General features: G+C 38.1%; 1 protein-coding gene across 3 annotated transcripts in view; it reads left to right on the top strand.

Moving 5' to 3' along the window:
- TBC1D5 (TBC1 domain family member 5) overlaps positions 1–24,653 on the top strand; it is a 325,080-nt gene extending 300,427 nt beyond the window's left edge. For all 3 annotated transcript variants that reach the window (XM_075051907.1, XM_075051919.1, XM_075051928.1), the window contains 3 exons: positions 13,756–13,835; positions 14,581–14,757; positions 21,428–24,653. In XM_075051907.1, the coding sequence (XP_074908008.1) occupies positions 13,756–13,835; positions 14,581–14,757; positions 21,428–21,721 (551 nt within the window). In that variant the 3' untranslated portion in view covers positions 21,722–24,653. The remainder of the gene's footprint in view (positions 1–13,755; positions 13,836–14,580; positions 14,758–21,427) is intronic.
- Positions 24,654–25,310: the final 657 nt, after the last annotated feature.

The raw sequence follows: 25,310 nt of genomic DNA, 5'->3' as shown, positions 1-25,310 counted from the left end.
CTAGTTATTTATAATCTATTTATATCAACTCCAGTTATACCAAGTATATTTTCATATGATGTCTTTTTAGAAAATAATTTTGTTTAATTAAAAACTTGGGCAGAATTCTTCTCTTTGCCATATAATGATATCACATTTCTTTACCATGAACATTGTATTTCTGTAAGTTTCATCAGATACCTGCTAACACTGCACTTTCTTTACATAGAGCATGAGGAAAGACCAGAGGGATAGAACAGCAGTTTTTATTTTGTTCATATATTCAAAGATGCTTTCATTAAATGTTTATCTCCTTCCGTAAATAAACCACACAGTGTACCACACAGCAACGACATAATTAACTGCTTGTAATATCAGGGGATGTTACCATGGGAATGAATGATGGTTCTAAAATATTACTACTTAGCGCTACGTGTGGAAATTAGAAATAGGTCTTTGATTATGAAACTGGAGGAAAGCCATTCTGTGATCTTTGTGTCCTTCTTAGGGCTGTGCATTAGAAAGAGCTTTAAGAACTGCTAGGGTAGAATGCCTTTTAATGCCTCCAAGGACAAACATTGAAATTTTTATATGTAAAAGGGACAGATAGGAAGGCAGATTTTACTTCTGTTCCCACCCTTTTTCACAAGCTCGTCATGGCTTTCAAAAAAAAATTTTAAAAATCCCGAGTTCAGTTTTTCCATTAATGAAATGAAGACACATCCAATCTTGTAAGCCTGTCCTGCGGCTTTGTTCACAATATAAATGCAGAATATTACTCAGCTGATAGTGAAAAAGTATAGTTGCCATAGCTATTACTGCTCCAGCATCATCAGAGATGCATTTTCTTGATGTTACTTTTTCACATACACTGGCCTTTTTCAGGAAATAATATTGTCCCTGGTGCATTCAGTAATATGGTAATGTTCTTCAGCATTTTTCCTTCTGTGAGGTACTTTTCTGTTAGTGCACATAAATACCTCAAGGCTCAATGATTCAGAAAGCCATAATATACCAGTTAAGTATTACAATATTATAACCTGTCATAATGTTATTTACTTTTTGAAGATTTTTTTATTGTTTCCTCCCTTCTTTCACTATGTGGAAAGAAAAGCATCAAGCTAGCAAGTGCATTCAGAAGAATGTTTTCCCTGGTAAATGTGACCTCTGTCTGATGTCTTAGAGCAGATCATGAATAATTTGTCTAAGAGGCATGCACCCAAACATCACTCAAAAAGCCCCATGGTATCTGCTGGAAGGCTCTTCACTTGTCCTTCACATTTGACATGGAACTGAGTTTGAGGTATTAGTTCAATATGAAGCCAATCTGGAGGGTCTCAAAGAGCAAAGCTTCATTATGGCCCAGGCTCAGGACAGCACAGCTCTGTTAAATGGCAGTTCAAGTGACACCAGTTAATGACACTGCCATCTGACACCATATGCTATTCTAGTAGCTTTAGGGTTTGGACCATGTTGGCACTGGCCTAGGATTAAGGCACAGCCTCTTAACAAAAAGTAAATGAAACCCTGGAGAGCTATCAATCCTCCATAGGCTAGTACTAATATGAGAGATTGTGAAGGATGTTTGTAAGCTTGCCAGTTTTGTTCCAGAGAGAAGAGTGCTGAATTTTAAAATGTCATCTGTTTATAACGAAAAGGAACCAATCCATCACTGTTCTCTTAAGACAGAAGAACTACCATTTTTTTCCAACAGAGGCATAGTTTCAGACCTCCAAGTGTGTGAAAGTTTACCAAATAATTACACATGTAGTACAGGAAGTCCTTTTCATGAGAGGCAATTTAAAGGAACATTGGTTCAGTATTAACTTGGATATGGGGATCTTTATATAGAAACTATTCTTTTTTGATGGGCAATTTATCAGCTTATGAAAGTAGAGAAACTAAGGTCATTCCACACTTGCTTTTGCTTAAGGGCAGCACTATGTAAATGCAGAAGGTTGCTTCCTCTTCTAGCTGAGATTTAGCAGCAATTTAGCTGCTTTCTCACAGCACAGAACCTCAGCTAATAAGCCCTGCAGATTCATACCAGCTCCACAAAGAGTTAGCTCACAGAGTTCAGCACAACACCCTAGAAATATGTGCAAAGGTACCCAATTACACAGAAAAAATGTAAGTCTGCCTGGTTTTATTAACTTCATCTTCATACTGGTACTGCTAAACTTGAGCCAGCTGTTAGAGAGATATTCAGATGGGTCTCAGAAATACGTTGCTCAGTATCCAGGTTTTTCAATCACTTCTTGTCTTGGAGGCAACATCACAAAAACCTCTCGGCTCTGACCTGCATCTAGTAAGTTTATGCTTAAGCATGCTGGCTCCGCTAAGCCAAAGCAAATAAATCCTTCTCTGAGCTACCCGTACAGGGCTGGTTGGCTTCTCCTTATAGTGCATTTTCTAATGTGACTTCCCTATCTGTAAGATGTCCTTCACCAGTATTCTGGTACATCTCTGCCCCTCCAGTGTGGATTATGGAAGGGATATGGAAAAGTGAAGTTTTCATCCCCCATTCTTCTAAACACCAGCGGCATTCTGCCACTAGAATTACATGTCAGCTCTTGGCTTTCATAGGTAGCCTGTAGATAACTGTACATATTTACAAAATACCAAGAAGTTATGGCATCACAGTAACAAAAAAAAAAAAAAAAAAAAGCAAGCTAGTCTTTTGAGAGTTCTTTGGATGGGATCACAGGATGTGTCCCTGCCACAGCCACTTACACTTACACTGCCTGACATCTCCCAGACAAATATTATTTGGAAGACTTATTAAACACAGTTCAAAGCCACCTTTTCACTGTGATTATTGCAAACACCATGGGCAAGGAAGGAAAAATACAAAAATAGAGGAATAAAAACTTACAGGATATAGTTGCCAGTATAATTTTAGTTATTGTGTGAAATAGCACCTTTAAAGGCTTAATTAGACTGACTTCATCCATCCCTCTTTTAACAGTCCATGCAACTGTTAAAAGGATGCATTTCATTATAAGGATCATTTGCAGTGGGGCAGGGAGAGGAGAAAGTTCACTTAATTGCTTATTATTTAGGGGCTGATATATCACCCAATACAGATCTGGATGCAGTACTTGTTAAATGTGTGCAAGATAGTACTGAATTCTTGTTTTATGTATCATGTGATGAGATGAAAGGTTATGACATTTCTGTAAGGATAAAATGAAATGGAAATTATTCTGCTGCCCTGGGTTGAAATGAAACACTTCAGCATTTGTTGAGGAAGTAAGTGCATTAAATGAGTTCTCTTATGCTTGGGACATAAATAAAATAATCCATAGTTTGTAAACCCAGTGTGATTAGAAATGTTCTAAGGGGATTGCTCCTTTGGGTAAGAATAATGATGTAAAATAACCTATAAAAACAGCTTATAAATAAAGAACATTAACAAATTTACTGAAATGAATACAGGAATGGTTACTGGGAAACAAATATTTGTTGTATAGCATGACTTTCAGACTCTCACTTCTGGTCATGATATATATATATATATATACTTATATATATGTATGTAGGAAGAATAAAAGTGTAGTTCTTAATGCTCCATGAATATTAACCACCTTTTTGTCCCTTGAGCATAACTCTTAAGGTCAAAAACACACAGTTCAACTGATAGACAGCTACTTTCTTTCTACAGCTGTGCCAGTCCTGAAAGTCCAACTGTGCTAGGCACCTACAGATGCTTTCATCCTGGTAGTCTGTATGAAAAGGAAAAGATTAAAATAATGAAGCTTATGCACCCCATCATCACTTAATTAACAGCTTTCCCTGAAACTTTCAGTGAATTCCTGTTACAATGTTTACTTCCACTGGCCTCTTGCTTCCTTCCATTTGTGTGGTGAACATCTCCCTGCTGCTGACAATCCACCCTTTCCTTCCCAGCATCTCTTAGGCATTGGTTTATCTTCTGATGTCAGCTTTAGAGGAATAAAACCTTGGCAGAAGCTAAATTCTGGCATGGCCGAATTGTTAATTTCCCATTATTTCCAAGAAGATCTTTGGCACTATTGTAGCTGAACCTTACCATAGTCACTGATTTGCTTATTATTATATTCCTCAAGATCCACCTTTAGTTTAAATCATTATAGCTATGTTGTAACCAACCAGGTGAGCAGGAGCACATGTGATACGTTCCTTCACTCTTCACACTTTGTTCAGCTTGTCATGGTTGCCTGTCACGTTCAGAATACATGGCAGCATTAAAGGAAGGGCACAGAGCTACGTGAATGATTGCAGACAACTGTTTTCACTGAAGAGGACTGCAGTAGGCAGAGGGACTAGGTGACATGGAAAAGTCCCCATCTTCGGAACAGAGCAGCAGCCTGACTCTAAACTGTACAGAGGTAGCAAACAGAAAATCAGTACATTTATCAAACCTGTGCAAGACATTCAAAAGTGCAGGCAACAAAATTAATGCAAACAGAGGAAAACTGCTTTTCTTTAATGCGCGTTTCTGATTATTTTTATTAACGTGAATGTAACCACACTTCACAGCTTGGGTTGACTTGCTTTTCAGTTATAACCCAGGCACAAATCCAGCACTACTGTCAGTAATCCACTGCTAAGGACTTCTGAATCAGTGATACAAATATGTCTCAGGGCTTGCAGTATCTCTGTTTTTTTTAAACCAGTTTAGGTCAAAGTCTCTCCTAAGAGGCAAAACAGTTTCATGTGCAACGCTGGACACTACTGAATGGATGTACTGTACAATTCATTTATTTCTGACATCCGACTTCTCAGGCAATGAAATAGAAATTGCAGTTGTCTTACCCAGAACTGAAATACACTCCATGGATACTTTAAAAAGTCTGTAATAGCGTGACACTGATTTTAGGAGTACTGCCCCATCTCCTCATGGCACATTTGACCCTAGTATGTTCTTCTATAACAAAAATTCCATAGGTTAGAAACAAAAGTTTGTAATGAACAGAGAGAATATAGTTAATACACTGAGATTTCTTCAGTGAGGGAATAATCACAGGGTAATCATAAAAGTCTCAAAAAATTACCAAAAAAAAAAAATTATACATGTGAGTGATTAACACAAAATAGTTTGAATGATACAGTGAGATTTATAAATCGGCCCCATTCCTTCTTCCCTGACTCCTGGAGATGGCACTTCAAATAGGTGTCTTTGCTATATCAACTTGTATCCTTAAAGAGAACTGAAAAGTCCTATAGCTGTAGTCAGGATCCATAATTTCTTTGTATACACTACTTGAAAATTGAAAGCAGCTGTTTCAAACTGCATATTCCTTCCTAATAAAGAATAGTCTTCGGTTTTGATGCTTTAGCTTTTCTTCCAGGTTAGCATAGCTGTGGGAAACATACTATTTACTAAGCAGCAGCCACAATAATTACATCAGTAACGTGTATTGGATGCATATACTATCTATCTCCTATGTCAGTATCAGTTGTCTTCATTGATGTTCAGTTCACCTCAGAAGAAACAACTATCCAAGACTTAAATTATGAGTACTCTGTAGATTTTAATCTGAAATAAGTTGCAACATCCTTTTTTTCCTGACTGGCAGCACAATTTCACCAGCTTCATAGCACAGAAAACTGTGGATGTTTTTTAATTGAGAAATGTAAACTAACCTTTTGCATGCAATGTTTTAACCAATAATTGTCCAGTGTATTGCTATTTACATAGGCAAAACTTGCACAGACTAAAATTGACATAAACCCTCAATACAAGTTATTCAGTTATAGTTATTAAATATCAATTAATCAGGTAAATATTTAAACAATTTAATGTTGATGGACCTGATCCAAAATGTAGAATTTTTCTGAGGAGTTAATGTACATTCTTTGACCCTCAATCTTTCAAGAATAAAGTATGCAATAGTAGCTTTTTATAATAAAGTCTTTACAGTGGAAAAGAGCATAAAATGCAACAAGGTATACTTCTCTTACACACAGAAATAACCAGATGCATAATGCTTTGACATCACACGAGTTTCTCCACACAGGTCAAACACTAAAACTAACTGGAATGAAATAATTTGTATGCTTAATTGTTTCCATAAGTCCTCATCGTTAAGCAATGGGGTTGACAGAACAGTAGAAACTAATAACTGCAACAGTGTTTTTCATACAGATGAGGAAAACTCCAAACAATGATGAATTAAAGGAAAATACATGGTGATACATTCAGAAGTATTTATTAACACAGGTTGAGATAATATCATAATTCTATACTGGAGAAAATGCTCTCATAGAGAACTTAAAAAACAGTTTTCAGTTTGTTGTCATTTATTCTATATATGACATGCATCATAGAAAATCCCTTAAGAATGTTTTAAATGGAATTTCAGGCATTTATGGATGTTTGCTTTCAAAACTCTAGATCTATCCAGGTTTTTATGTAGCATTTACTGCAACAGTATTTGAGTAAATCATTCTGCTCATAAAATCAGAAACTGTTTTAATGAGTTCAGCCATACAACAAGTAGAAAACCTTATATTTTTGGAATCTCTACATGATCTACAATAACTGTCTTTTACACAACCATAGCAATTTTAAGGTGTAATGTCTGCAATCTGTTGCAGAATGAAGTGTTTAGATCATAAGGAAGTGAAAACATATAGTTTCCCCTTAGGAAAGGTTTCAATTTCTTATGGCTATTAAGTTTGTCACTTACACAGAACAAATTCTCATTTGCTTGTCACTTCACACCAGAGTAATTTTTCTATTTCTAGTGAATGTAAACAGCAACAGGAAGAGAACAATTCTGCAGGAGAAGAGAGAGTAAAAAACTTGCTTTGAACTTTAAGAAAAATAAGTTGCTTGGAGGTGCTCAGAGGCTGGTGGTCCTAGTAGGTGTTTGTAGTCATGGGTAAAGAGTTTTAGTGAGCAGAATAGAGATGGGGGAATATGGAGCACATGATAGCTACTACACAGATGTCATTTGTCTTAACAATGATCAGCATTGTACATTCATGTGAGGAGTGTGGGATGGTACCATCTATCATGACCATCAGGGCCAAAATTTCTCCAAAAAAATTAGCCCTTCATAGGAAGAGCACGCTCTCCCATGGGAGGCACAGTGCCTGTGCTCTTTTATATTCTCTTTGAAAGCACAGGATGCCTGGGAATACACTTTTCTCCTGGTAACATGGACATAAGGTATATGTGAAGCATAGTTTTCTTATCATTTGTAAATTAGAGTTCATAGTTAAGAGTTGATCTTGCCTTTGACCAAGGGATGGACAAAATGACTTCTTGACCCTACCAACCTCATTTTCTGTACGTCTGCGATTCTGTGCATTACTATGAGTTGATGGTTGGTGACTTTTTACCACATATTTCTCTGACATCACAATTATCACACATTAAATATTGACAAAGTGTTGGTGCTCCACACATGGCACATGAATCAGAAGTATATACTATATAAATACATAATTTAGATTAAAATAAATGTTTTAAAGAATGCAATACTTCACAAAGAATTTAATACTTCAGATCTTTAAGATCCTTAAATTCTTTAACACTCAAATGTTGCTAAGTGATGCTTTTAATGTAATGCATAATTGTTACAATAAGAGTTGATATTCACAGTGAGATAGGTAAATGAAAGCTAGATGACTTAGTGGTGTTGCCTACATCAACACTTAGATCACAAACTCTATTGTTTGAGAAGGAAGTTTAACTCCTTTCATTTGTATTTTTAATGCCGGAAAGAAAATGCAGTATTTGGAAACATCCTAAGCTGCATTGTTAAAAAGCAACGTCACTATGTATGTCATACAGTGTAGTCTTTCTAGAAAGGCCACAAACCACTATTAAGTTCTAGGTTTTCTGTCCAATTTTAAGGAGAGAGCACATTTTCCTACTCAAAGTCAGATCAAGTTCAGGTAGGAAGGAAGTATTTGTTGTGGAAAGAGAGAAGAATCTATTATCAGAAGCTAAATTCCCAGTCCATCCTTCCAGCCCTCTAATGTTGGTGAAAAGCAGTCTCACTATCGCAGGTATACTGTGGGAAATGTTGGAAGCATTTTCTGTAAACTCCAACTTCATAAAAACATTTATACGAAAGGACTGGAATGTGAGTCCAGAGAGTTGACTATGCCTTGACATCTGTGGGAACCTTGGGATTTTTTTTGCTTTCCTTTTTTTGGAAAAATAAGGAGGTAAAGTAATACACTCAGTTCTCCCCTTACGCCCTGTGGCAATAGGCGGGTACCTTTGCATTCTGAGTTTGAGCTGTCTTCTCAGTAGTGGGAAGCAAGGGTGAAAAAACATGATTCTGGCACTGTTGATTGTTCACAAGTCATTGATCAGGAACTAGTAGTAGAAAGGCAGCATTCATAATAAAGCTTGCAGCTATTTTGAGTTAGCTCCTCTCAGCAGGAGTCATCTTCCTGGAAAGGCCCCACGGAGACCAGCTTAAAATAGAAATCATTAGAAGAGAGATGCACTGCAAAAAGGCAGCAGTACAAGAGAAAACAACCTAAGAGAACAAGGACGATAAAGTTATTCCCAGGTTCTGTTTTCTCCACCTCCATCTGATTTTGTGTCACTATAAAGTTAAGTCCATGTTGTGCCTTCATCCTTCAGGGCTGGAGCTCTGCATATATCCCGCTTCTCTGGTGGAAGGGAAGAGGTGCAGGTCTGTCTTCCAGATGGACAGGCATGAAGGGATGCTCAAGAAGACCTTGTCTACAACAGCCTAGTTTTCCCACTCATTTAACGCAGCTCTGGGTGGGTTTCTTGCAGAATCTGTATTGAATGCAGGCAAAATTTTCAGTGAAAGTTAGTTTACTTAATAAGCCTCTAAAATAATTAGGCCAAGCGTAACAGCTTCTCCACATTCAGAGAGGAAACTTTTGAACAGCCTCTTTCCCTGGCTAGGGAGCTCAGCATTGACGGCACATACCATCATGCAATATGTAGCAGTTCAGTCATCAAAGAGCATAAGCCTTCTCTAATTTTCCTGCTAGGAGCTGCTGTGGATTATTTTCCTCTTTCGTCTCTGTACGGAGGATGATTGCATGTCTTCAGTTTAAATTTTAGAAATTAAGTTAGGGAGAGGAAATAGAAATCTTGAAGTTTTTTAAAAATAGTTCTACAGTGAGTTTGCATGTGAACTTACTTACAATTTGGGATAACTGTAAGAGCAAATGAAAGATACATTTCATCTTAATTTTTAGTTGTTTCAACTGTTGCTGCCCAAATCACTACTTGATACGTTGTTTTCCTATATCTTGTAGAAAAGAAGAACAAGAATGCAATCATTTCCATGTTAATCCTCTTTAGTTATAGTTGACTTTGAAGCATATCAAGGCAGCTGATCATAGTCTCACTGAGGAAGTAGTTATTGACTTTCTGATCTAGTATCTATCAAACTTAAGTGAATCTACTCATTTGCTAGTAAGTACCCAAAATTATTTCTAATCAGTTATATTAAAGGCATCCCTGGGGTTGTGAGTCTTGTTTGAGGGTGGCAATAATAGTGGATAACATTGCTGACTTCTGAAGAGAATAACTAGTTTTACAGCTCCAGTATTTCTGAGACTTAGCCAAGAGTAGAGTTATGGTATGACAGTCCATTTTGTGAAACTTAGAGGTTTGTTAGTACTACGTTGAAACAAATCCAGAATCATGTAATGGTTGTCTGGGATCTCCTACACCTCACAGCAGTGCTCCCACCACCAGGTGACAGGTTGCAAAATTCACCTTTTGTTTTCCTCTGGTAAGAATTTCACTGAACCAGAAATATTTTCGTTTTCTGCAGAAAGCATTTGGCATCAGCTAAATGAAATCATGATGAAAGGAAAAAAAAAAACCACAAAAAAAAAAAAAAGGTAGCCAGAAATATTTGACCTTAGCCTTAGTCTTCTAAGTACCATAGGATTTTGTTAACTTTTGAATGACAACAGCTCTCCCAATGAGATAGACATTTATAGCATAGAATCAAACTGAACTCAGTTTTGAATAATCTGGAAATCACATAATCAATTTGTTTGAATCACTGTATCAGTGTTTGTTTTACAGGTAGGAAGGTGTTTTCAGTTCCTAGTTGACATCTGCGGGTTTGGTTTTATTTAAGATAGTTATTATTTTATGAAAAAAAAATTAAAGCTGTTGAGGTACTGTTATAAAGCATCAGATAAGGAAAAAAATCAATATATGTCCAATTCATTTATATACATAAAGCACTTCTCTCAAAGTACAGTGACATCTCCTATGAAGGAAGAATAATTAAATGATACATCTCAGCTTAATGTAAAAGTCCTTCAGCTGAGCAATATCATCTCAAATACACTTCCTAGCACTCTTAACAGAGCTAGTGTTTTTAAAAGTATTTATGGTTACAAGGGTATCTTTTGAGATACAGAAGGGTAAAATGAAAAGCTTTTGTCTGTACTTGACAGCTTAGTTTCCCATTTCATCTCAGCAACTGACTGCCCTGTGAGGTCCCCCCAGACGTGGGAAGGGGCTTGGATGAACGTCCTTTAGGTGAGGACTGCTGAGCCCTGGCGCAGCCATCCACAGGAGTGCGGCTGCGTAGGTAGGCGCTGAGTTGCTTGCCATCCCTCCTCCTCTTCCCACTTCTGCTTCCAGTCCACATGGATTGCGAAGGGTGGTCCCAGCAGGAGGATGTGATCGAGGAGGCACTCATGCAAAATCACATTGCCTGTATCCTTCTCTCTTCTGAGGATTTTTATTTTTTTTTAATTCCTCTTATTAGCCAGGGAAAAAGAATAAGCACTGATAAATTTGGGTTCCATACTTATCTGGTAGATAATAAACTTTGCATTCGAAAGCGATGAGGGTAGTAGATTATAAGCCATGTGCAGTTCAAGGGCATATTTAAGAAGAAGGAAGATCCATTGCCAATTCCACAGGGAAATCTTCATTCTGTTTCACTGTACTAGAGAGGACATCCCGATTTATGCCCTTATGCCACAACTGTTACTTACTGGGGGGGAGAATGGCTGATTACAGTGATTTGCATCTTGGGACATTTTTCTGGGTGAAGTGGAAGCATGCTCTTTGAGTCCAAAATTGTGTCTTAGCAAACTCCAAGTGGAAATTTTTCCAAAATACATTTTAGTGATTTTAACTGATTAAAAATAATAGACCCTATATATCCAGGACATATGTCATACTGTACTTTAAAGATAACGCAAATTGAAGGAAAAATGTGGGAAGTTCAACAGTTCGGTGTTCGAAAATTTTGCTGCATTTCCAACCTTTTCTCTTTTAATCTTTTTTCCTCTGAAACTAGTATTAAAATCTCGCATTAATCTTGCTAAAGTAAGTATGTGATGATATGAACATTTTTATTAATTTTTACTGCTGGCTGTCATAGTTCCATTCATAAGTTCTTAGAAATTTCTCAATGTACTGGCTCTTCAAACACAGTTACAGCTGTTTTTTGTAGCAATGATAGATTCTTTTCCATTTTTTTTACATACTGACTTCTAAAACATCTCTAAAGAACAGAAATAATAGTAGTTATTTCCACATCATGTGGAATGCCTCTCAGCTTTTGTTCTCTCACTCTTATTTTCCTGATTTTTTAGATTTCCCTCATTTAGTCTTCAGCAGGTTGGAGGTTTGTTTTGAATTATTTTCTTGGTCCATCCACTTAGTATGCATACCGTCGTTTTTTAATATATGGTTTTAATTTATGTGGGGATCAAACACTGTAGAAATGTTTTTCTTCCTAATGCTGAGAAATAGAAAAGACAGTTGAATTCAGTGATTCTGGCTGTTATTAAGCATTGCTTTCCTGCCTGTGAAGACTTTGGACTTCTGGTGTTTCAAGTTCTGGACCTTTTAAAAGTAGTAAATCATGCATTGTTTGTTAAACAATGGAAAGCAGGGTCTAAAGTATTATTTTGTGAGTAAATGTTAATATCTTTCATTTACTGAATTGAAAGACTAGACAATTTAGATGTAAGGTGTAAAAAAGCAAGTAAAATTGAGTTAATTATGCTTTCCCTCAATTCATAATGCTACATATTTGCAGAAAGATATAGTTTTATATTATTTCTAGCCTTCATAATGCAGTGTCTTTCTGATGTTAAATTTATACTAGACATTGTTCAATTGTACTATGTTTGACTTCATTGCTGCAGGACACTGCCACTGTAATATGGTAAATAATAAGTGCTAAATAATGTTAACATGGCTCACCTTGTTCAGATAGGCTGCTTATGCAAAGCTGAGTTATCCTACCTCCACTGTTGCTCTTGACCTTGATCACACCACCTTTTATGGACTCTTGTCATCTATTGCCTTTCATGGCTCTAGCCTCTTCTGTTCCTTCTGGTTTTCAGAATGCTTCTTTATAGCAGTTCATTTAGTGCTTAGGCTTGGATCCTCTCTCCTCTTTGCTCTTTCCATTCTTCATTTATACCCATTACTGATTTCTGGTCCGCACTCAATTTCAAACTTTTGTGTTTATATGTGAGTTTTTGATCTACCTCTCTGCTTTTAATCCTTCTTCTTGTCCAGTCTCCCACCCCTCATTCTTTTGCTATTTATTCTGTAAACACAAAACTCATGCCAAATTGCTTAATGCTTTTACTTGAAACTTCATGTTGTGTCAGAGTTGGCAGTATCATCATATTCATCTGTGTCAGCATAATCTGTGACAACAGTTTTGGCTTCTCAGTGGTTCGGGCCCTGAACATGTAGGATGTTTTTAAAAACAAACAAATGCAATGCAGGTGTGGATTAATGGTACAAACCTCTAATTGTGAAGCACCTGGGATACAGATATTCAAGAGCAGCAAAGTGTTGTGCCCAAATGAGTGTCACTGAGGAATTTGAGCTCAGCTCTGTCTATGTTGGACAGGAGTGGCACAAAAGAATATCCTGCCATTTTCAGTTGACAGATACCATCTCATTCTGTAAATCTGTCACTAGGAATCTTTGCTGTTTTCTTAAAGAGGAGGAAGGTAGGAGCTAGGAGGCCAGAGAAGGACCTGACATAGTTTAAAGAGTCTGCAGAGCTATTGGAGCTATAGTTTCTCTGGACTGGTTTGGACTGCAGCATTGCCTAGGATTTCTCTGACACAGGGAAGACCACCACAGCTCCAGCTCTGGTGTATTAGCCAGCCTCCAGACTTGACTCCTGCAAACACCCTATACCAGAGTATTGAAATGCATCCTTGGAGGACAGCGCTATAGGTATAGAAGGCAGGAATCTTCTCAAGTGACACTACTGCACTGCTCTTCCTGTCAAATAAGTTTTGCTCAGCCCTGGGTCTTTTAACTAAAAGAAGGGATTGGAAAGGGAATGAAACTTTCAGTCTTTTTCTAAAGAAGAAGAGTGTTCTAGCACCTGCAGTGGCTGTGGGATCAAGACAAAGATTGATGCACTCCTACCCCAACCCTTTCTGTGAGCTGCAGCAGATTCCCATAAATGTTCTTGAGTGCTTTCCAAAGCATTTGCAGGTTCAAAGACGTATGTAACTCTGTTAGCCACAGAGGCCAATGTTTTCTTCTAGGGGCCAGTAATAGCCTGAGTCCATTGGTACACGGGGGCAGTGGAAGTCCCACGACAGCAGAGCATTGCTGGGGCCCTCCTGGCAGCAGTACCAGGCTTGGGCTGGCCTCACGTCCACAGCTAAAGAGGTTGTCAGCCTCTAGGTCTGGGTGTGAAATTGCCTTTGCAGGTCACGGGCTTTTGTTTTGAGAGCATAAGTGAGAGGTAAGTTGGCAGCGTGGTAGAGGTTAATTAGGGAATTTTCTCTCTTTACCTTTTTTTTCTATTGATGTTGCAGGAAATATTCAGGAAGTCATATTACAAGAACACTTGGAAAAAGAGGATGAAATTCTGGTTTCCTTGGCTGGTTTGAAGCAGGTATAACTATTGCTTAGCTCAACCTTCTTGTACCCTTCAGTGCTATTAAACCTTTCTTTTTTTTCTCCTTTTTGCTGTTTTGTCTTGTTGTAGCTGTTTTTCTAATACTAATGCATCAAGCATTGTGGTGTACTTTTATTTAAAAACGTAAAGCTCAGCTATAAAGAGTTCAAATGACTTGCATGGTATTTGCTCCCTGAAAAGTTCTGGAGGCCTTGAACCAGAACGGAGGCAGTGCGACACCGAGTTCTGGACTTAACCCACACCGTCGTTTTTCTTAATGCAAAATGTACCTGCTAGGCAATAATCATGCCTATGGCCCCATTATTTCAATGCGACAACACTTGAATGTCATTGAATTAAAAGAAAAAATACTGCGTACATAAAATGAGAATGCTGCTGAGCATCTGTAGCTCTGATTATACTGCCCTCTGCTCCTTCAAAATACATTTTATGAGGAACAATGTGACATATGTTAAACCTGTAATGAGGTAGGGAATAATCTTAACAGTTTCATTTGCTTCAGATTTCTTGGCTAGTTGTTCTCCAGACTCTGATACAACCACATTCCACTGATATTTATTTATTTAAGCAATATAGATATGAATATTGATCTGCTTCCTAACTCTTCAAAGCAAATATTTTGGGGAAATGGTGTATGAAAGCGTTCCACACAGAGCTTTAGAAAATTTAGAATTCCTCCAAATTTCTAACTTACATCCTTTTCTCTCCTATTCAACAACAGATCAAGGATATCCTGAAAGGTTCATTGCGTTTCAACCAGAGCCAGCTGGAAGCTGAAGAAAACGAGCAAATCACTATAGCCGATGATCATTACTGTTCCAACAGTCAGAACAAGGGGACAGGTGATGTCCTAAAAGGACCTGTTATGACAAAGCAACAGTTCGTCTCAGGACGACAGGTAAGATAAAAACATCCCAAACAGAACATTGATGGAATTAGCCTTATATTTTTTTTAAGACTTCCTTTAGCATGTTCAGACACAACATGGGAACACAGCAGCATCCCCGGTATTTACAGAGCCATGGTTAAAAGTGTCTCTCTAGCTATTGTCCTACTCCCATCAAATATTCTTATTGTAGCCTTACACTCCACACACAGATATTTAAGTCTAAGTGTTATGCAGTGTTGGGGGCGGGGGAGTGTCTTCTTTCAGATTCACAGATTAATTTCCTACAAAAAGATGTAAAAACTGGAGTTAAATATTCCTATATCCAGTGTTTCCATACGATTATTCTCATTGCCCTTGTCCTCCAGAATCCCATTATGTAAGAGCTGATTATCTGCATTGCAGTGTATTCATGGCCAGTGCCAAAAAGGAAATAGCCAGGTGGTTGCTTTTACCTTCTACTCCATTGTATTGAGTTTCTCCTTGAATCAGTAAACAATGTTTTCACATACAAGGCATACAGTCACAGGACAAGTTCATACACAGAAAGAGGTATTTTCCTTTCATGTTAAAAGGTCCCTCTGTCTGAGACTCAGTCTGACTCAAATGTGATCTTAGAAACAATTACTTTTGTACATGTACATTTCTATATTGGAGTTCTATTAAGTCTGCCACCCCACTACTGATACTCACACTTGTAAATCAGTGGCAGCACTATCACCTCACAGTAGTAACTGAGTCTGCCATCAGTTTACTTTTGACAAGTTTACTTAGGAACTACAGGAAATATTTATTCATTTTCAAATAATGACACAGGGTTGTTTTGATTTATTAAACGCAATCCCCCTGAGTCAGAACACTCTATGTTAAAAATCATATTTTAATTATATTTCAGTATTAGAAGCAATACCGAGTTGTTTTTTTTTCTTACTTAGTAATGGCAGGTTCAAAGAGCAAAGCTTTGCTAGATAGCTTCCATTGCTTGTTTAGCTATTGCCATTACAATCACTACTTTCTGCCATAATAAAGCCATAGGTTAAACTGATATAGCATATTGGAGTGTTCATATAATGACCTCCTATTTTTGCCCTTTATCTCCTAGTGTTTATACAAAGTACCTTTTGCTTTCTTGCCAAAATGGCAAATAGTAGTTTTTTGATGATTTTTACTTGGATTTATTCTAGAAACTGAAGGTAGAATGCCATATAAAATGACGACATGCTGTATGAGTGTGTGCAGACCCAACTTGTGCTGGAGAAGCCCTTACTCAGATGCTGGTCTGAACCACCAGTGTGTCACTGAGCGGAGGCGCTGGGCTTTGCACTTTGAGTATTGAGTGGAGAAGGTGAAGCCTGGTCTGTGCAGGTTTCTTTCCAGTGGAAACTTTTGGGGCAATGTGTAATGAGGTCTGGTATTACCCCAGTGTGTAGTCAGGGTATATACATCCAGCCACAGGAACAGAGAGGGGTCGGTGGGTCCCACAATTTCGGAGGCTGCTAGTAAGCGAACTATGAGCAATGTGAGTAGAGGTTGTACAAGCTGAGCTCCTGCAGAGTATTAATGAGGCTTCAGCACTGCATGGTTTACGTTTGGAGGTACAGTACATTCATACAGATTAGCCTTCTCTCCTCTTATCTTCTGGAAGTTCCAATTACAACAATGAGCAACAGCCCCTTTGACAGAAAGAAAGAGAAAAGATTAGGGTTAGAAATGGCAATCCAGGAGGACTGTTAGTATCCCAGTGGGCTGTGCTCTTTCCGAGCCCATCACCTTTAACCGCTGTGTCTAAAATCAAACAAAATAGGAGAGCTTTGGAACCCTTTTAATAAAAACATGGGAAAATAAAACTGCTGAGTTTAGTGGGCTGTGACATTCAACTGTTAATTGATGTGGTCAATTGTTGGCCCAAACCGGGCCACGGCCCAGGCTTTTAGCTCTGCTGAAGAAAATGGGCTGCACTGATGCCCTGGGTCAAGCCTGGAGTATTTACTGAGAGCTGCAGAGGGATTAAAAATTCCAACCACTTCTAGACCATTCAATACATTTCTTGCTAAATAAATTTTACTGTATTTACATTTTCTGTAACTTTGGTAATATGTGTAATTCTGTTTGATGTGACATACTGTTGAGATTTTTCTCCAGTGGAATTATAGTGATATTTTCTAGGACAGCTGGAAAAGTTACAGGTGTAGCTATTGTGTAATTGAGATTAAAATCTGGTCTTTTGTGCTTGGTTGTTATGTAACTATAAATTATTTATCATCTTTACTTTTTTAAAAAATGCTCTTCCTCTTTTTTGCCTCAAAATCCCTTTCTTGAAAGTGATGATAAGGATACAGCCCTTCTTTGGAAAGGAAAGCTGCAAAAATAAAATGCAAAAAAATTAAGATAAAGGCTGAAAGAAATAGAGCATTTTTTTGAATGTTTGGCTTTGGTAGCAGCATGCAGTTGACAAACAGAAGGCTTCTGTTGCTAAATAATGAATGATAATTAACACATTATCTTGCCTTTATGTCTGTTCAAAGAAGGAGGCAAAATGAGCTGCTTTTCTTCTAAGCTTTCTTGAATCATATCCTCACAGTTAGTTTTAACTCATTCACAGTATGAAGGCGATTGAAATAAGCCTGGTCCTAGTAGCTGATATTCGTCAGGAAAAAATGTTTGGAGAAGCCATATGGCAACGGGCGTAAGGTTGTTAACTTTCAAAGCTACTGGAAGTATAATTCTGTCATTTTTCATTTATTCAATAGTGGCAGCAGATGGGAGAAAACATGGTTCACGTCAGCATGAGTTTCCTGAAACAGAAACAGGGAGAAGAAGATTGGAGGAGGTATTTTACCTCTGGAAATATCAGTACCAAAATACCAATGTATGCCAGGGATAGGCAAACATTTACAGGAGGCCCTTTTATAGCATTTTGGAGTCCGTATCTGTGCTTTGCTGCTTCTCTGATACTTAAGTGAGCTATAGGTCTCTTTAACTGAACCAAAAAGTGTGGGTAGATCAAAAAGTAGTGTTGCAAAGCACAACACTAACAACAAGAAATTGGGATGAGTAGTTTTCTTTCTTTTCCCTTTATTAAAGGGCAGGGTTCTTTTTTAACTGCACAAGAGCACATTTTTGGAAGCAGAATTTAGGAAATTGCAACACCAGTGCCAAGTGTTTATGACGGAGGGCCCTTGCTGGGGCTCACTGCCAAAAGGAAGACACCCTGTTAGCATCCTTGGGGGTGCTAGTGAGGAAAATACTGATCTTGCCGGGCAAGTGTGTCACTAGGTAACATCTGTGTCACCCTACGCAAGGTGGAGCCATCTCAGATGTGAGGGCTGCAAGGACTGAAATAGCATGGTCTTGATAGCTTGGAATAATAAAGTGTATAATTTTGCAAAATGAGACTGTACTGCGTTCCCTGAGAGCTTTTAAATAGTAGTGTGGAAAGAAGCCAGGTGAATTATGCAGCAGTGGTTGTTTAAAGGAATGTATATTTCTGTTGTACAGGGCGGGGGGTGGGGCAAAGTGCTGAAATTTTGAAGGTGGCGTTTAGAGCTCTCAAAAAAGCTTCACCTGGCCCTGTCTTGTGGCTGCACTGGGTGCCTACAAAATCAGGCAACTACTAACGTGAACCTCATGAGGTTCAACAAGGCCAAGTGAGAGGTCCTGCACCTGGGTCGGGGCAACCCCCAGTATTAATACAGACTGGGGGATGAAGGGATTGAGAGCAGCCCTGTCAAGAAGGACTTGGGGGTACTGGTGGATGAAAAGCTGGACATGAGCCGGCAATGTTCACTCACGAGCCCAGAAGGCCAACCATATCCTGGGCTGCATCAAAAGCAGCGTGGCCAGCAGGTCGAGGGAGGTGGTCCTGCCCCTCTACTCTGCTCTGGTGAGACCCCACCTGCAGTACTGCGTCCAGCTCTGGAGCCCTCAGCACAGGAAAGACATGGACCTGTTGGAGCAGGTCCAGAGGAGGGCCACAAAAATGATGAGAGGGATGGAATACCTCTTCTATGAGGAAAGGCTGAGAGTATTGGCATTGTTCAGCCTGGAGAAGAGAAGGCTCCAGGGAGTCCTTATTGGGGCTTTTCAGCACTTAAAGGGGGCTTATAAGAAAGATGGGGACAAACTTTTTAGCAGGGCCTGTTGCAATAGGACAAGGGGTAATGGTTTTAAACTAAAAGAGGGTAGATTTAGACTAGATGTAAGGAAGAAATTTTTTGCAATGAGGGTAGTGAAACGGTGGAACAGGTTGCCTGGAGAGGTGGTAGATGCCCCATCCCTGGAAATGTTCAAGGTCAGGTTGGACGGGGGCTCTGAGCGACCTGATTTAGTTGAAGATGTCCTTGCTCACTGCAGGGGGGTTGGACTAGATGACCTTTAAAGGTCCCTTCCAACACAAACTATTCTACGATTCAGTGTTGGTGGAGCAGAGACACGGTCATGGGTGCCTGTGTCTTCAGCCCCCTGGAGATGGCAGCTGGTTGACTGACAGCTCATGAAATCAGCATTTCAAACAGACCACATGAAAGCAAAAGGCTAATTAATAACAAATGATGTCTCAGCTCAAAAGTCCTTAAATAGTGAAGTATCTCTCCTTGTAGGATAGTTCTGTTTGTTTTTAACTTCATGGAAACTGCCTGAAGTTGTTGACATTTGAACTACCCTGGTTCTGCACAGATCAGGAAGTTTGAGATCAATTTTGATAGCACTCAGCACAGGATAGTGATTGATATTTCTAAAAGCAATCTGCTCAGTTTGGTATGAATTTTACTAAGTCATCTGAGGAAAATGAATTAGTATAAAAAATAATAGATGTAAAGTTCTATCAGTTTGACAACTGTCTTACATTGGGAATTTGTAACCTTTAAAATTGTAACCAATAATCTGGACTTAAGATATTTTCATTTGAAAAAGTATTAAAATGGGCTAATTACAAAACAGAATACTACATATTATTCTACCTAGATAATAATATAACATTATTGTACCTAGATACTATGTAGATAACACACAAAAAAATTAAAAATTATAGAAACAGGTTGTTTTAAAAATTTACTGCACAGGCAGTTATTTGAATCCTTGTTCATACAAATTTTGGAAGGGAATAGGTCTCAATTCTGTATTTGAAGATATTTTCACATTCAGCTGATATTTATCTTGTTTGTGACTGTTAACAACTTGTTAACGGCTGTGTAAATAACAGCCAAAGACTTTCAGCTCCCTCATTTCATATTACAGTCATTCATAATCACTGGTGGGTTTTGCTCCCTGAGCTACTCTACAGTTCCCCTTCAAGAACGTTCTGATCTATAATCAGTAACCAGCACAATGGGAAATTGTTTTCAGCTGTAATAATAAATGTGGCAAAGTTTTGCTGGAAGCCATGGATACTGTAACCCCAAGTTGTGGCTTGCTGATACTTGTGATGACCTCCATACTCCAATTTTATATACTGTGCTGAGGGTCTAACTTTATCTCATTCACATTATTCCTGTTGTTCTTTTTTGTAACTGCTCTCTTTTTTTCTCTAATACCTACATACTAGTACCTAATCCTCTTTTACTCCAAAGTGAATTTACATTTTTTTGTTTGGTGAAAGGATCACAGCTGAAGGGCTTGTAGTCAACACACATGTTGACATACACATTTCTCCTACTGCCCCTCTACTTCTCCTTTTTCTCAGTCTCGCATTAGCGTAGTCAAATATATTGGTTTCAATATCACACCACCTCAGGATGCTTGTTCCCACAGGCTGCTTGGCAGGTTGCGTTATTACTCTGAAAAAATCTGTGAGAGAGCGGCTAAGAAACCAGTCCTATTCTTGTTATAGGAACATAGCGCTAGATACAAGTTGAATGCATCTCTTGCAGGAGAAAACAAAGTGTTGTCCATTTGGGTTGCAGCCAGGCTAATAGGCTGCCATTTGTCAACAAGTGAGAAATTGCACTGGGTTTCTCCTGGATATGGCTATTTGGAATATAAGACTGCGAGTTCATAGAGAGTTTTCTGATACACTGACGTGTAGTCTTGATCCACTACCAGAGTGCGCAGGGACACAGGTCTAACCAGACAGAAGAGGGATTCCCAGACCCTCGTTTTTTGGTAGAGTTAGGAAATCCTCAATGACACTAAGCCTAGAAGCCCTGGGAGCCCAGATCTGTCAAACCCAAACTGGTGCATGCTAAACCAGGTCTATATATGGCTCAGATTCCACAGGTCAGGGTTTTACTAGAAAATTTTATATCAAACCATTCTCCTGACAAGCTCCAACATGCCATTGTACATGCAAACCAGCAAAAAATTCCTCTGTACTTCATTAATTACTGTGGAAAACTAACAGCAGTGAGAATATAATTACTGAAAATGTTCATGACTGTAATGTATGTGTTAGATGCCTAGCTGTTGTGATCGCTACATGGATGCATTATGATGATGAAAAATATAAGACTGCTATACCAAATAATGTACTTTTAGGGTGTTAGGTTTTATGCTTTTGTAAATAAGAAATAAATTATTTCATCCAAAGTTAATACCCACTTTATTTTTTACTTCTCGATTTGGGCATTGCTACTTTTGGATGATTATTCCTTTATCCCATTCCTATATCACTGACATGCATCATAAACCTCGTTAAGTGGTAAAAGTAGTACTAACTTTAAGTCCTTTCTGTGCTGTTGTCTCACAGACTACGACTGATTCGAGCACCAGTGAGAACAAGAGTGCTGATGACTATATTATGGTTTCCAAAGAAGAGGAAGGAAGTAGAAGTGCTGTCCCGGAGCCAGCGCAGTCACTTCAGGCACACAAGGAGGCACCAGCGAAGCCAGAAGCTCCGTCTCGTTCAGCTTTGATATTCTCTGACCCACTGATGGGCTCCATTTCACCCTCCTCCAGCAACCTGAGCTCCAGCCCTGACGACGACAGTAGTAATAACAGCAAAGATTCTGACTTTGCTATTGTCAGCCCACTGGACATCTAAAGAAACAGCTTGGGAGAGTTTGGGAGGTCGATCATTACAACTCAGCTCAAATTCCTATGATTCACGGGCTGGATAGTTCTTTGGATTAGAAGGACAGAAAACAGATAAAGGTAACCCATTTCTGCTGCAAAAAGCCTAAATTAAAAAAAAAAAAAAAAAAGCCAAAACCCACAAATTTGCAACTTCTCAAAAAGAATAGTCACCTTTTAATAACTGCCTTAAATAAAGACCCAGTAAAACCCAGTTCTAATATACAGTTACTCTTAATTATATGCTTATCTTACTTAGGAGCTTTGTTACTATAGAACAGTTGCTTTCCCAAAACATAGAATAGTATGTGCTAGGTACCATAATGGATTAGGAAATGTGTAGATACTTGGCATCAGACCTGAAGCAGCAAAGACAGGCTAGATTTAATATTGTCCTTTTACAAAACATGCTCGACTGGGTTTTCTGAGTAGGAGAGGGTACTGTTTCTTCAGAGACTGTGATTAGAGAAGTAGAGAATGTATATCAGAAAGATTAAAAGCATCATCCTGGCAGTAAGCTTGTTCTCAGTTGAGGAATCCTAGTTTCTTCATTTTCATCCGGCAGTAGCCTGAGGTGTGTTCAAGGCAGAGGTTTGTGTAGTTGTTCCTCAGCGCTGTCTTACAGGAGAATGTCTGACAAATTCCTTGAGAACGGGGACCTATATAACAAAGCCTTATTTCCCTTTGCCTACTTTTTTTCCCCTTGAGAGTTTCCAGTTCACCTCTTTCCCTCTCTATATCTGTCTACTTTTACTCCTTCTGGCATGAATTATTTTTTATTTTACTGAGACTACCATGGTTAAAACAGTAGGTGCAAGGGAAATTACAGTATTTCATAGTGTAGACGTGAGCCAGCTGAACTAAAACTAGCTTGAGATAACTTACCAGGGAAGGGTGCAAAGTGAAATGAAATGTCCGTAATTAAAAGCACTTTATGTCTCATTACTATTCTCTTCTATAGACTCTGTTTACATATATTCCTATGCGATTTCCAGATTTCTAGTCAAGAAAAACATAATGGTGCAGCAGCGTTAACCAACAGAAAGTTTCTAATTAACTCTAGAACTTGTTATTCTATGGAAAAGTGTCTTTCTTTCCCATCAAGTACATAGTACATCTAATAACAGTTTTTTCAAGTAGATAAGGGGGGAGTGGTTTGTACTCTCTGATCCCTTTAAACTCTGTTGGAATTCACAAAGGGAGACCGGTGGTGAGTGGACACCTCCTCTTGCAGGACCTACACAGAGCTAGCTTGAGGAAGGAATGCTAGAAAGTCACTCCATAACAGCAGCAAAAAAAAATTGCATTATTTACTTTTTAGACACATATACATTATACTATGCCACAACTTCATAATTGCATGGCAAAGCTTGTGTTTGTATGGAGTTAAGAAATGGTAGTTATTTGCTGCTTAGTCTGTAATTGTAAATGGAGTTAAGTACCATATTCCAAAGATGAGGAGACATGTAGTTTGTTGGTCTTAGATTTTACAAGGTCTGTGTCAGTTGCTGAACTGAAGAGATCATTGTCATGTAATTACATGGTAGCTGCCATATCCTTATATGTTCAAAAGCCGCCAAGTAGTTCTTCTGAGATTATTTGTGCCTTGTAAAATGATAAAATACTAGAATGTTATGAGCAGGCATAGCATCATACTTCTCTGCGACAGAGTGATATTAACAGTCAGATGACTGTTTAGATGAAAGATCTTAAATGCATAACATTTCAGAGAGATGTTTATTTTGGTTTAATTTTAAGCTTCATAGAAAATCGCTTTGGAATTCAGCATGCATGCCTGTCTTCAGGTTTATTTTATTTCCCTGACTTTGCATGATTGCCAGGGGATTAGGTGGCTGTTGATTTATTTAGGTCTTTCAAGCTTTTCTAGCCTTAACTCATTCAGCAAGGCTTGTGCCACACCACCCACAAAGGGGAATCTGTTCAAGAAGTACCTATGGAAAGAGGAAAGAAATATTCTGGGGACAGAGAGAAAAGTTTTATATTCTGTGATACATAAACCTTCAAAGATTCCAGTACTTTGGCAGGGGAAAATATTTTTACTTCTTTTTTATTTTTTTTAAGCATCAGTCTTTTGATTTCTGTTCTGATTGTTTGTTTCAGGGATCACATTACTATTTTCTTGAACAGTCTCGTTGCCAATGGGAGAGTGTGATTTGTACAGTTCTTTTATTTTTGTAAGTTAGTTGTATCTCTAATATTGCATATTTTAAAACAGCACTAAAAGTATATAAAGATTTGGGGAGTTTCTAACAAGTTTTCACAAATCAGTGAATACTGATGAGCTGAATGCCTATCATGCCGTGGGATATGATAAACGTCTTCAGAAGCAAAGAGATGATTATACAAATAAGATCAGAGCGAATTCCAGTAAATGAATCTACTCTGATTATACCATTTCCTTCCACATCTCAAATATGTTGTCTCTGATACTTGATCATAGTGCGGAGATAGTTAGAATTTTGTATATTCATTAAGTTAGAAACTTGTAAGTTAGACAAAATGTCAAATCATCACCCTGTCTTGCATTATGTTAAGTATATACAGAGAAAGAAATTGTCATTTAAAATACAGATTATTCTTTTTCTCTGAAGATGACCTGCTCATAATGTTCATGGATAACAGTAATCAGATAGAAAAATTACATGCATTGCAAATTACTGATGAAACCTAATATGGGATTAAGATATGTATCTGAGACTGTTGTACTGTATCTCACATCTGTAATTTATGACTGTTTAAAGACTTTTGCATGTCATGTCAGTTGTATGTACTGCAGAAAGGCAGTATCATATTTTGACTGGGTATTCATTTAGTCGTGGAACTTTGTATCTTTACTCTGGAAGAACATCTAGCCCACTTTATTAAAGAGAGAATTAACAAATTTTCTGGGCTGTGCTTGTGCTGTTTTCTCAAAAAAGAGGGAAAACTTTTTGACTAGAATACTGGAAGTATGATTTCTGAGAACTTATTAAAAATTTTAAAACTATCTTATTAACTATATAAGCACAAAGATTATTAATATTTTAATCAGATTTTATATATATGCTCCAGGGAATAAAACTGCTTGTCATTTCTCTCACCCAAACAACACAGAACATTTCCTATTTTACCATATTTATTCTATCTGAAAATGACAAACCAGAATTTAACGTGGTATAACTTTTCTGCAATTTCATGAAACTTGGTATAGTTACATCATCATGTCTCAGTCACAGTGCCAGTATCTGTACAGTACTTTTCTGAAACTCAGTATGTTATTTCACATTCTCCAGTATGTTCTCCTCATTAGATGGCACTGACGCAGCTATTTAAAAGGTTAGATTTCAGATTTAAGGTGTACTTGTGCCTGGCAGTTACAGTGTCACCTGTTCAAATACAGACAGCAGTCCTAACATGAACAGATTTCTGAGTTCTGGGTGTCAGCCCTTAAGTAATACTTTTGATTTTGTGCTGCATGTGTTGGTCTTGAGTGAATGTCTGTAATGGTTTATTAGACTTGAAAAGGTGCGATTTCATAAAATAAACTTCATTTGGCTATG

This window comes from Buteo buteo, chromosome 2, assembly GCF_964188355.1.
Source record: "Buteo buteo chromosome 2, bButBut1.hap1.1, whole genome shotgun sequence".
Taxonomy (NCBI): domain Eukaryota; kingdom Metazoa; phylum Chordata; class Aves; order Accipitriformes; family Accipitridae; genus Buteo; species Buteo buteo.
Note: the sequence above shows the minus strand (reverse complement) of the source record. Positions and strands in the feature narration are given on the sequence as shown.